At 30.3% G+C, this 14,406-nt stretch overlaps 1 protein-coding gene across 1 annotated transcript in view; it reads right to left on the reverse strand.

Annotated features, from left to right (window-relative positions):
- The window catches only part of LOC148311163 (uncharacterized), a 108,012-nt gene that overhangs the window by 74,039 nt on the left and 19,567 nt on the right, over window positions 1–14,406 (reverse strand). The window contains exon 4 of the mRNA XM_088257111.1: window positions 10,770–10,784. Within this exon, the coding sequence (XP_088113237.1) occupies window positions 10,770–10,784 (15 nt within the window). The remainder of the gene's footprint in view (window positions 1–10,769; window positions 10,785–14,406) is intronic.

A 14,406-nucleotide genomic window follows, 5' to 3' on the forward strand; every position in this document is an offset into this window, starting at 1 on the left:
GAAAACAAGATGAATTAAAAAATAAAAATAAAATATTTCTATTAAAACACTTTTTTTTAATTAAAAAAATAAATTAAAACATGTGCCGATTTTAGAATTACAAACGTTTTTATCAACAAGTTGTGTTTTACACAACAATTAAATCTTAAAGACAGTCAAAACAGAAGTCGAAACATCAAAAGTAGCAAAATATACCACATAACTAAATAACCAGACAGTATTTTGACGTATTAAACCGCAAATTCAGGTTTTTTAAACACAAAAAGGGGTCGTTACCATTTGATTCAATTCATATCATATCCGCGAATATCCTATGTGAACCCCTAACATAATAAATAAGTCAAAGAATGAATAAAACCCTTTGTTCGTAACAATTTATGTTAACTGAAAAGATGCTGAAAACTGATAAGTAAATTTATGTTCGGGAGAGGTGACAGTTCTACTAATTCAAGCACTTTCATACTAAAAGATGAGAAAATACGTTTCCTACTGCCATTGTTACACGGATCTGGGTATGTCATCATTTTACAAATTAAAACTCTCATTTAAAAGACAGCGGAGAGATAATTCCATTTTTATGACAACTTTATAAATGGAAAGATTAGAAAGCCCACGAAAAAAATAACATGTGTATATCAAGTGTCTCAACAGAGACAAAAAACATATTTTAAAACGAAAGAATATGAAAGTCTAATCATCTCAGGGTTGTTTTGAGTGGTCACTTCATATACTTTGCAACGTTCATCATTGAAAATTCATATTATAATGTATACATTTTTAAAAGCTGTATATATGCAGTATTGTTACAATCGCATTCCTATTCCTACATTATTTAGAACTAACAGATGGTGCTGCCATTTTCAAGTGAAAACCTTTAACATAGGAGAGAATTCATCCGAATTATTTTATAGACTAGTATGAAGATTAAACTAAATATTTGAATTATACTTCTTAGTTTATCACATGGTAATTTTATTTTATTTTATTACATCTGTTCTGTACTTAGGTGAAAGAAAATAATGAGATATAACTCGCTAGAATAATACTTTGACTTTGGTATATTATAAATAAGTGTTACTAGGTAGCTCTAATCGAATGACAGGTTTCTAGGAGTGACAAATCTAGAATGCCACTTGCCAGACTTTGCGGATATATACGCGATTACGGGTATGTTGTTGTCACAACAGTGTCGCCAACATACCCACAAACCTTACGATATGAAATACTGGATTTGAACTCCAAAGATAATATGTTGTAAATATATGAAAATGAACATAGATTTTTCGAAAATATTTTCACGTAAATAATGTATCCAAAAATGTCACTCCATTTAAGCTTTGAGAGGAAATTTTACTTTTTGAAAAAGAAAAAAAATGGTCATGATCAAATTTTCATTTAATTTATCAAACACCATATTAACACCTTAACGATGTTATAAAAACGATCACGATCAGCGTTTGATAAATTAAATTAAACGTTGGCCATGATTTTTTTCTTTTACAGAAAATAAAATTTTCCCCTTAAGCTAAGATCGACTGATATTTTTGCTTTTATTATTTAGGCGGAAATATTTTCGGAAAAATCAATGTTCATTTGTCCCACAATCTCGTTTATTCTCCGACGTTATTTTGTACTCAAATCGTTTAGAATTCCCTAGAGTTGCGGAAAAATGTCAAGTCTGTGTCATTTTCTGTAGTAAATCACCCGGAATGGATGTTCGGAAGGGAAATATCGAAGGGAAACGTCAAGCTTTTGGTTCCACCACTAATCTCACATTTGGATAAATTCGACTATCAAATAAATGATCAAATTTATTCACATACGATAGCGGATTTTAAATTGACAATACTGCGCAAATAATACGACAGTACTTTTTGAATTCAATGTATCGGATAATTGAATAATGCGTGGTATCTTGAAGTTAATTTTTTTTTACATATCGTTCACTCCTTTCAAGAACGTCATAAATAAAAAATCGTCAGTTTTCAGTTGTATGTACATATTTTCGGAATGCCCAGAAAATGTTCTATATCCCAGCAAAAGTGGCATATTTTAAACTTAATATTGACCATATTATTTCGAGAAATAAAAATACTTTGTGTTCTGATCCACTCACATTTTTATTGACCAACTAGTTTCGGCAACAACCTGTTGCCCTTTTCAGGGTTTCATTTATTACTAATAAATGAAATGAAAAATGGTTTCGTTTATTAGTAATAAATGAAACCCTGAAGAGGGCAACAGGTTGTTGCCGAAACTAGTTGGTCAATAAAAATGTGAGTGGATCAGAACACAAAGTATTTTTATTTCTCGAAATAATATATCAATATGATCCACAAAGTTAATGCTTTCAATATTCAAAACATTAATATTTACCCGCTACAGGGCAGAAAATGTTGTTTGTGCATTTTTAAGAAAAGGTATTGTTTAATTAGTTTTTTAAATATACTAAATATTTTTCAAATGGAGAAAAACCCTCCAGGTTGTACCTCAAAAGATCTGTTGCACAGTATAAAGTTCAATAAGTTTAAAAACGTTCTCTTGAAAAAGTGTTTTCATTTATGACGTTCTTGAAAGGAGTGAGCGACATGCATAATATTTTTCTTCTTTATATATGAATATCACTAGATTGTAGGTACTTTGCCAAATTAAAATAATAATGTTTAATTTAAAATTAGTAATTAATTCTATAACAATATAATTTTTAAACGCTACATGTTAATAATAACGTTTTAATATACTTAATATTTTTTACAAATAAAATATTTTATAAAATGTCAACAGTTAAGAAGCAAACAGCTTCTTTTTTTTACATTACGCTTTTTTGTTAAAAATATGTATCAAGCCACTCATTGAACTTTTTACTGTGCAACAGATCTTTTCAGGTAAAACCTGAATGTTTTTTCTCCATTTAAAAAATATTTAGTTTATTTAAAAAATAATTAAACAATACCTTTTCTTCAAAATGCAAAAATAACAGTTTCTGCCCTGTAGCGGGTAAATATTAAGTTAAAAATATGCCGCTTTTGCTGGGATGTAGTACATTTTCTGGCCATTCCAAAAACATGCGCAATTGAAAATTGACGATTTTTTATATATATATATATGCACGATATGTCAGTATTTTAAAACAAGTTCTTGCACTGTTCCAATTACAAAATTCCATATTAGTAAAAATACCTGGAAGAGGGACAGGAGGGAGGAAGGGGAAGAGGGGAAAGTAAAAGATAAATTGTACGAAACAAGGGACACACTACGCTATCAATGTCGACTGACAATGTTTAATGAACTCGCTGACAATGTCGAGTTGAACGTTAACCAATATTGATGAACGGTATATGTATGAACTTCGTTTAGAGTTTGTTCTACTCGTGGGAAGCGGTAAGGCGTCAGTTGCCTTGGTGAATTTGACAGGGAACTCTAAAACATATACCTTCCAGCATTTCCAACGAATCAACACCAAAATAGATTAATTATTTTACCACACAATGTGAATATCTTTCTTGAATTTCAGGCTTAAATGAAATTCATTATAATAATTTTAATTTTCGTATATCTTGGTTACCGTTGTGAAACCTCACGCCACATTATATTTTACGGTTGCCTAAATTGCAACTTAGCAACACAAATGAAGTTACTTAATATGTGGAAAAGGGGAAAACACATGATGTGTTTTTACTTTATATGCATGATGGGACGTAATGATATTCCACAAACAATAATAAAGCTTAGGGTACGCACGTTATAGGTGATATACAAGCTTCACTAATGAATTTGCTTTATTTTTCACAAAAAGCTTCAGTTGTCAGTAATCAACTCGTAAGGGGTATATATTATACCTTTAAAAAATATTCATTGAATTTGTAAGTACTTACACTAATACATTAAAAATTAACATCACAGATGTGTTTTTCAGCGCAAAAAGAGCTTTACGTAAAAAAGTTTAATTCGAATGCGTGACTAGACATTTATTAGTGTCCACCTGTTGTTAGGGCCGCCTGAAAGCTCCCCCTGTGTTGTATTTCAGTAACTTCCTGTTCCGTGGTGTGGGGTAATTACTTATCTCGCAAACGGACATCCGGCGTGTGAAATACCCGAGGCCGACCAAAATGGCGACAGATATGAATACATACCCCGAATTCGGAGGTTTGTCCTGACATTTCGCTATCTGGTATTCATATTGTTTGCGCTTTCAATGGGTTGGCATGGAATAATACATATTTTGACTTTAAAGAGAAAACAATAAAAGGAATAATTAGATTTATTTACACATATTTTATTATACAACCCCTTATGAAAAATTTATAATGTCACTATAAAAAGCATATCTAGTTACGATAAAAAATCTACGTGATATATAAATAAATAAATGTGTGATTTTTTTATTGTATCTCTTTGATGTAAAGTGAACCCCCTTATAACGTTGACATAGGTTCCGCATTATCAGGGGGACCGTTGTGGCGGTTAATGTTTTAAATTGTGTTTTTACATTTTAACTAACGGGAATAACTTGACCGAATACACGGACCTACTGCGTCATACGGGAGACTACCATTATAGGAAAAACTGCTAAGGGGGAAAACCTTATACTAGTGTACGTTATATGGGGGTTTACTGCACTATTATAATTTATGTCTAAAAGGGAAAGGAAAACCCATAGAGGTATTACCTGTAGTTTTTAATTTCCTATTTTTTGGATCATATAATTCTATATGTCAAAGTGCTAAAAAAGATGATTATGTTTTTTATTTAACTTTTACATGGTAAATATTACTGTTTATTAAAATCTTTTCTGATGATGATGAAATGATGATTTTTGTTTAAATGTTTCCGCTAGTTGAGTTAGATGCATTCTTCTATTAGGGCATTTTTCTCCTGATCGTTATATTTAATATTGATCCTATTAAACATAATACTCTCCAAAAGGTTGTTTTTCTATACTATTTATCTAGGCTTTTGAAAAATCTTGTGTTTCTATTATCAAACTTAGTAATGTCTAAGGTAATATGTTTTTACTAATTCTTTTTATCTCGAAAAGTAAAAAAATATTTGAATTTAAAAAAAGAATAATTAATTATGAACTTAACAATCATTTAAATACATATTATAAATTTTTAAAATTTCTTTACTTTTATCATAGGTTTAGCCGTAAATAAAAAAAAACAAATCTATTTAAAATGACAATATGAGACAGTATTTTACAATTTTTTTTAATGAAGTTTTTTAATTATATACATATATAAGGATTAAATTTGATTTTACTTTTCAATACGACCATACCCGTTATTCACAGATTTGCATTTTTCATAACTTCTAAAAACTAAAAAAAAGAATACTCAACCCTTCCCAATGACGCAATAACATTGTAACTTGTTCTGAAAAACACGTAATTCAATAGATTGGTTCAGATGAACAATGTAGTTTAGTATATTTTGTATCCGAATGGAAATTTTCCATGAAAAGAGTTCACCGGGAATAAACCACGTGATAAATAATGGAACGTGGAAATTTCTCTATTTTATTAATGGCTGTGAAAAAACGTAAGGGAGATAATGTTTTGATGAAAATGTAATTTGAGAATCGTGTATCGACGCGCTACGGATACATTAATTATATTAATTCATTATATTACACTCCATGTGTAAATAAAATTGACATTTAAAAATACTGTAATGATTTATATTTTAATATTTTTTTTCTACTTTAATTTTTTTATAAAATTCGAATATGTGCATATGTACATAATTTGGAAATTTTTGATCGAGATAAGTATATGAAATAAAATTAAAAAAATGCAATATACGTATGCAGTCATGTAGGTAGGCACGAAATTTTTCAAAATTTAATTAAATAGGAAGAAAATTATTCAACCTGAAAAAAAACTTTTAATCAACTAAAGATGACCCCTAAAAATCATTTAAAAAAATTAAGGTTGTAATTATGAGAGTATTGAATAAGGTTTAACCAATACATGTGTATAATTTCGAGCTAATTAAACTGATAACAGTTTGTAATGAAACGGATTTTATTATGTAACATGCTAATATTTGTGTAGGTATCTTTTATTCCTTACCATTTTTAATTATCTTCTTTGCCTATCATGTATTGAATGGACCCATATCTCATTATATAATATTTTCAATTATTCTTTTATACTAAGAATTGTTATATTTTATTTTATTACTCTGTTGTACTGTATTCTATGTATCCCACTTTATTCTACTAAATTTTCGAATCTAGGTTTTAGTAAATAAATAAATAAATATTTAGACTGTGAAAATGCTAAATGTTATGGATTCCAGTTACAAATTTTGTATTCGCTGAATCCACTGGTTTTATTTTTTCTCGAAAAATAAAAGACAAGATAAATATACATACCTACAACAGAAAATCGTTAAAAAGATACGGACGTGAACGTTTGCCGTGTATACTGGGTGTAAAGGAAAATGTTTAAAAATTTTAAGTAAAAAAGCTGTTATTTTTTAGCAAACAATTTGTAAAAAATATCGTCCGCCTTACTTTACTTTAAGGGTAAAATACTGTGTTATAAAAGATGGATGTTGAATGAAAATTTAAAAAGCACTAAAGAAGCACGCTTTAAGTCCAAAGTAACAAACAATACAAGGGTGAATATTTAATAAAAATATGATTTTATTGGATAACGTATGAAGGACTTCATGCATGCACACATTTGTTTTGTAAATTTATGATGTTATGTTTTCTAATATCTACATACCGTATAACGGGGCTACATGAACTTTGATGTGTTACTTGAGCCCTGTACAAAAAATAAATTTAAATATGTATTTGGTCTACAATAATGAACGTATCGTGACAATAAGTGTCTCCTGTCAGGGAAACAATGAATCATATCGATACGTTCATAATACAGATCCAAATATGTTTTTTACTGGGCTCAAGTAACACATCAAAGTTCAAGTAGCACCGTTCTACGGTACTCGAAATGATTTCTTTTTATTTCTAAAACAGAAGAAGAAAAACAGCAGATTAAGAGGTATATTTTTGTAATTGTTAGGAAATAACTATTCAAATAACCCTGTTTTTTTGTTGTAAATTTATGTAAAAATGTTTTTTGTATTACCTACTTATAAAAATTTGCATTTAAATATTAAATGTATTTAAAAATGTGGGTCAAGTGGTTTATTGTTGTGATTTTACAAAAATAACTTTTATTAAAAAATAATTTTTACTTTTTTTTTTGCTGGAAATAATTATTATGTTTTCAAATACCTACATATTTTAAATATATAAATAACGTTTATATTCGAAAACCACAAGGTACATCATAGTGATTTTTGGGAAATAACTATTAAAACAATGTATTTTTTGTTGTTATTTCGTAAATTTATGATTTGTAATACACACCTATTTTTTTTAAATGCCCATAAATAATATGTATATATACTATGAAAAAAAGTAGGCTTAGTGGTATATCATTGTAGTTTATCCAATAGAAATAACAATGCCATTTTTTTGTTTCCTAAATATATTATTCTACATTTTCTATTACCTAATATTTAAAATGCCTATAAATAATAAATGTACTATAAAAAGTATGTTTAGTGGTAAATAATTATAGCTTTTGGGATATAACGTAAAAAACAGAACAATTTGTTTTTATTTTGTTAATTTATGTTTTCGAATATCTACATATTTCAATTAAATATAAATAAGTTGTGTATTTAAAAACCATAAAGTTTAGTGGTATATCATTGTGGTTTTTGGGAAAAAAGTACTTTAATATTTTTTTTTTCTTCACATTGATGGCATTTTCTTCCTAAGTAGGCAAAATACAATGTATTTATGTATGGTACATGGAAAATATTGACTAATAAATGTTAACTGTATTCTTCTATACAACGTGTACACGATAAACGATACATGGTTTTGGCACTTACTAGTCGACATATCCATAAGCTCAAGGATTTTTTTTTACGTTTTCAGTTATATGTGATTCACAAATAAATGATATTCAAAATCTGTTGAACGGTGTGTATTTTAAGAATACCCTGTGTTTATGGAACCACACACATTTAGGTTTGTATTCAAAGGGATGACATTAGGGTGTTTGTTCCTAAGTTGAGGTAAAAATCTGGATTCATTCTTGGTAGAGGCTTATTGTGTCGAGCGGAATTGGCTAAGAATTCAAGGTATTTTACGGAGTTTAAAAGGCTGTGCTGGAGAGAAATTAGGTGATAAAAAGGTTGGCAAGGCTTTTAAGCTTGAGACTCAGCAGAGATATGGGCTTGAGGCTTACCTAACTGAGGTAACCATCGGAACGCGGTAGAAATCCGAGCTGCAGACATAATGAAAAAATATAAAACATCAACAATTATTATTTGCATCAAATCAAAAATTGTTTTACCCTATGGTTCACAATCGTCTGTAATCAGTAGTTTAATATTTATTTATTCGACATATCACTGCTTATTGCATATCTCGTTTACACAAATACAATACTTATAACAGAAGAAAAAATGTATGTAAGTATTTAAGACCTATAATTTAGAGAACAGTCATCAAGAATTACAATATTGTTGTATTCGTTGCCTGGATTGTATAAACGTGATATTGAATACTAACTTAATGTGCTAAAACGTGATATTAAAGAGTTACCATGGTAGTGTCAGAATGGCTTTATCAATTTATGTAAGGACTGTGAATAAATTCCTTCCTAAATTCCAATCACCCTTTCCACTTTTCCAAATAACTAACCTTATTTTAAAAATAATAATTAGTGGAATATTAGACAAAATTTCTGAAGATAAAATATATAATTATTTAGCAAATTTTGAATTTAATTTCAAACTCTTTTTTCGCTCTTTTATATTCCAACTTGACTTTCTTTGCCAAAAAAGTATAAAAATGAGAATTATAAAATTCTCTTTTGATCACATGTTATTAGGTTTTTTTGTTTTTATATCAATCACAAAAATCATTTCTTCTAATTATTCGGTATGGAGTCACATCATATATAATATATTTGTAAAAATAAATACGGTATCACAAATAATAGAAAAGGCTATTTAGGCTTTACATTCATTAGTATTGGGACCGGTAAAATGTCGACATAAGTTAATGACTTATAATAAATTCATAATTTGGGTGACCTTCATTCAAAATACATTATTTCAATATACTAGAAAGATGATTGAATAATATGTGGTATTACGTTTTCCCAAAACTAATATTCGGACGCTTGTGGATATTTGGTTCGTCGAGTTGGATCCTAAATAAATACTAGTCATATAATATTTTGCTATTATATGACTTTTGGAACAATTAATGTACACGTATATTATATACGTACTCGCATATGATATACACGTATATCATATGCGAGTACGTTTATGTATACGAGTATATTATATGCATACAATGTGATATAAAACTTTTCAAAGTAAAACAAGTCAAAAAATATATAAATTTTTCGATCAAGTAACACTGATTACTACCCAATGGTGTATAAGGCACTACATCAAATTGATGCAATGTTTATTTAAGGCCAAGATACTAACTAATAATACAACTAAAGGTCTAGATAAAAATATATGTTACAGATAAATGATATAAATTTATGGTTTTGAAAAGAAAAGAGTTATTGAAATATAGGGGGTAAAAAAATTATAAAAATATTTTTTTAATATGTATTCTAAAAAAATCAGAGACACGTCTGGTTTCTTGCGCAGCCGATTGCTTACTGAATTGGATGTTTACAAATTCCCCCTTTAGGGTTGAACGCTGTTAGATTTTGTATGGAAGCATTTTTTTACATCAAGTACTTTTGCTCTTTTATAAACGGAGGCATAAGCTACAAGATATAAGTAAAATTCTGAATATAAACTCGAATTTCTCAACATCCTGTATTTACGAAAATATTGTACAAATGTATTATTTACTTCGAGTCTAGTTAAAACCGTGACCCCTAATCTTGCGAAATTTGAACTAGCGGGGGCTTACCCCGTTTCCTCTGTGGTTAATGAAATAGATAGCGGCCTGTTACCCGTCATATTTAATATTTACACAGGGATGGAGATGATTCGTACTCCCAAAACCATTTTAGCAAGACTAAACAGTCTAAGCCAGTGGTCGACAAACCGTGGCACTTTGACTTCTGAAGTGAGGCTCCGACACGAATATGTGCAGGAAGGCTCTTCGACTCTACGTACGATTCTTCTTCTTCTGTGGTCTGAATGCTGTGGATTGGTCTGCAGCAACAGATGATATCTCCTTCGCCATTTTGGTCTATTTTCCGAAACCCTCTTCAGCTCCTCATACGTTGAGGATCCCATGTCTTCGTATAAGTCGCTTAGATATTCGCGGCGTCGGCGTCCTTTGGCGTTTATTCCCTCGATCGTCCCCTCTATTATTATGTGCAGGAAACCCTTTTGTCTCAACACGCGACCGATCCATTCGGCGCGTCCTTGGAGATAGTCGCGAGTAGGTGCCTTCTTTCTTTGATTAATCGTAGTACCTCGTCGTTCGAGATGTGGTCTCTCCAGGATATCCCGAGCATTTTTCTATAGGTCTACATCTCGAACGCATTCAGCCTATTCTTATCTCTTTCAGATAGGCACCATATAGGCAGAAAATCAGTACCTACCCTGGATTACTCACGTTCCATATAGAAGAACGACCAGTGCCTACTATATCTGATCCTTACCCAACCCTACTGTCTATCGTGATAACAAACTGTGCACGCTACTGCGTACAAGCATTCATGTGAACCATATTTTTGAAGCATGAACCTTATTAAAAGGAAACTGAGAAATCGTATTACCGACGAGAACCTGGAAACGCGCTAAAATAACGACAAACGAACCTGACTATATATTATTTATTGATTCGGCATTAACTTTGTGGAATGACATGATTATTTTATTAAAATTAAACACTTGAATATACCACTTTAATGAGTTTTATTTTTATTTACGACTAGTTTCGAAAACAGATGTTTTCATCTTCTGGTACAAATTTAAAAAAAACTTTATTTTTTTTTATTATTATTTTTTAAATATGTACTAGAAGATGAAAACATCTGTCGTTTTCGAAACTAGTCGCAAATAAAAATAAAACTCATTAAAGTGGTATATTCAAGTGTTTAATTTTAATAAAATAAACCTGACTTTATTAAACTTTCAAAGGAGATGCAAGTACATTATTGGCAAAAAGTAGTGTTCGGATACCTTACTTTAAATAAAATTACAAATAAAATCCTTATCAAGTTTGAAATCAAGTTTTAATGGGTGTTCCCGTAATTTAATATAGATCTCAACCTATAATTAAGGTGTACTAGAATTGCAAATAGATTTGACTCTCAAGCATTTTTTAAATTGTTGTAGAGTTTTTTTAAATAGTTTTATTTCGCTATTTGGCCAGTAAGTTTCCGATCACTGCTCTAGGATTATTTCTCGGGGTGGAAAAAAATGTTTCACAATACTTCTACTAAAATCTCTGTAGCGGAGAAAATATAAAGCTCTCTTTATCGGATTTTTCCGATAGAAAATACAATGATTCGAACTTCTAAATTAAGACTTTTTTCCTAAGCATTTAAAACAACTGTCCATAATTATTTAAACAACATTTTACAGGACAGTTAAAACAGTTAAAATGTTTCATTTTTAACACAATTACTTACTTATAACCCTTATAGGACACTGCATCAAATTAACGCAGTGTTATCTTGATCATTACTTACACGAAGGCAAGGTGATCACTCTTGCGCTTCAGAAACCAGTCCAGGGTAATATTAAATAAATATTACAGTGTAAAATCATTAATATTTATTTTCACCCCCCCTGGTAATCGAACCTAGCTAAACACGTTGACTGTTACACCACGGAGGCGACAAACCAATTATGTTGAGAATGAAAATATAAATGATTATGATAAAAACACTATGTATCATCAAAGGAAACTTGGCATGAACAAGTATTTCAAATACTTGGACGTGGTCAGGTGAAGAGTTCAAATAATAAACGGGTATGTTTTCGTCACGCTCCGCAGTGTAAAATTCAGTGCATTGGGCTACCGTGCTGGAGGTCACGAGTTCGATTCCCAAGGGGGTTAAAATAAATATGAGTGATTTTGACTACCATATTTATTCAAAATTACCCTGGAATGGCACAAAAAGTGCAGGGCAGATCACCTTGCCTTCATGCAACTGACGAAAAAGATAACACTTCTACTGGTGCACTACTGGTGCACTATGTACTACTGGTGCACTATGTACCATTGGGTGTGGAAAAAGATTAAAAGAAAAAAACGGATGAGGAGATGAATTTGGATATTGTTTGCAAAGACAGATTTGTGTGGTGTCGCATTCTCTCTACCTACCCTAGCGGAGAAGCGGCGTGATAGTAAGTTAGTTACATTTTTTTAAGAGAAATGACTTACGACTGGACTCAGCAATATGTAGATGTAAAATATATGTATGTAGATATGTATGTATTATACTTATACAATATGAACAAAGATTTCTTGAAAGTACTCGAGGGTTTATGAAGGAGACACGTATCCTTGAGTGAGCAGATGAAACACAATACATAATAATACCCGGTTATTACATTTAACCCCTGGTTGGTAGTTAATGGGAAACGTCTACCTGCGAAATAAAGGGACAAACATCACGTTTCACTCCCAAGAATTTCCCATTACTCACGTTTCCAGATCATATATCGACATTGAAGGGAGTATAAATTATTATTTATACCGAGTATGGATTAGAATTCCAGTCTTATACACTAAAAGTCACGTGTGTAAATTATTGGGAAAATAATACCCAACATAGTCTGCTCAAATCAAACGTTGCTACATCCAATAAATTAAAAATGTTTTGTCTTAACTTTTCACAAAAAGTAAATTTAAAAATTTTGGGCTATATTAATTATTTAAGCTTAAATAATAAAAATGAAAATGATATTTTCGGGCGTTTCGCATGTATGTGATTTAAATCCAGGATTCGGACCTCACATGCTGATATAAGAGTTTCTGCTCAATAAAAAGCTTCTTTTCATCTCACCAATAGATGTATCTAGTAAAGTTCTAGTGATTCAATAACAATGTTTCTGAATTAGCCCATATATATAGAGCTTCCAAGAATTTTAGTAGTGTGGTTGTCAATAATGGGTAGAATTGGTAAATGTTACACGTGTGTAAAGTGATCACTCAAACCAGCCTATGACGGTCATCAGCCCCGTAAATGCCCAGACTTCCATATTCTTCTTCATCTTTGATGAGATTTCAAAAAATAATATGTATTAATTCCTTTATATATTAAATATTAAAACCAAGTACTGATTTTTGAGTGTACTACAAAGTGTTTTATTTTTTTAAGTTTTTAATAATAAAATACAATTTAGTGGACTCTAAAAACAGAGTTTGATTTTAATATTTCATGATAATTCAAAATGGAGTACTACAAATTAAAAGCCAAGTCTATAAATATAATTATTACCCCACAATGATCAAAATGTTGACAATAAAAATTACTGGTTGAATTAAAAGCTGCATAAAAATATTAAAAATCATGCATTCAAGCGTTTTTCAGCATGTAAAAATAATTCAGGGTTTGGATCTTGCATAAATCCAAATAAAAGGGTCTCTGCTATTTAAAGCTTTTCTTACCCCATAGATGACTCCAGTAATGTCACATGTATAGAGTGTCATGAGATTAATCATATATGTAGGAGTCCCAAAAATATGAGTAGTGTAGTTATCAATCATGAGTAAAATAGTGAATATTGCACGTGAGTAAAGTGATCACTTGACCAGCCTATGAGTATTTATAAGCCTTGTAAACACCCAGACTTCCATACTATTATTCATGTGTGTTGAGATGTAAAAATGTAAAAAAAAACTCCATAAGTTTAGAAAACCCTGATTTGTGAATGAGTATTAGTATAAACTCAAAATATTGCAAATCAAATATGTGTCTAAAAATCAAGCTTTTTGTAAGTAATAAGATAACAAACATATCGCTCGCTCCTTTCAACAACGTCATATATCAAAAACCGTCAATTTACAGTTGTGCATGTTTTCTTAATACCCAGAAAATGTACTATATCCCAGCAAAAGAGGCATATTTTAACTTAATATTTACCCGGTACACGGCAGAAAGTGTTGTTTTTGCATTTCGAAGAAAAGGTATCGTTAAATTACTTTTTAAAATATACTAAATATTTTTCAAATGGAGAAAAAACATTCAACTTTAACTTAAAAAGATCTGTTGCACTGTAAAAAGTTCAATTAGTGGCTCGATATTAATTTTTAATACATTTTATTATATTTTTAAACTTAAAAAACGATCTCCTGTAAAATCAAGTTTTTTTTATATGTGACGTTGTTGAAAGGAGTGAGCGATATGTCTGAGGTGTTTTCACAATT

This window comes from Brachycentrus maculatus, unplaced genomic scaffold, assembly GCF_059751285.1.
Source record: "Brachycentrus maculatus isolate JH-2025_06_01 unplaced genomic scaffold, ASM5975128v1 h1tg000071l, whole genome shotgun sequence".
Classification (NCBI taxonomy): Eukaryota; Metazoa; Arthropoda; class Insecta; order Trichoptera; family Brachycentridae; genus Brachycentrus; species Brachycentrus maculatus.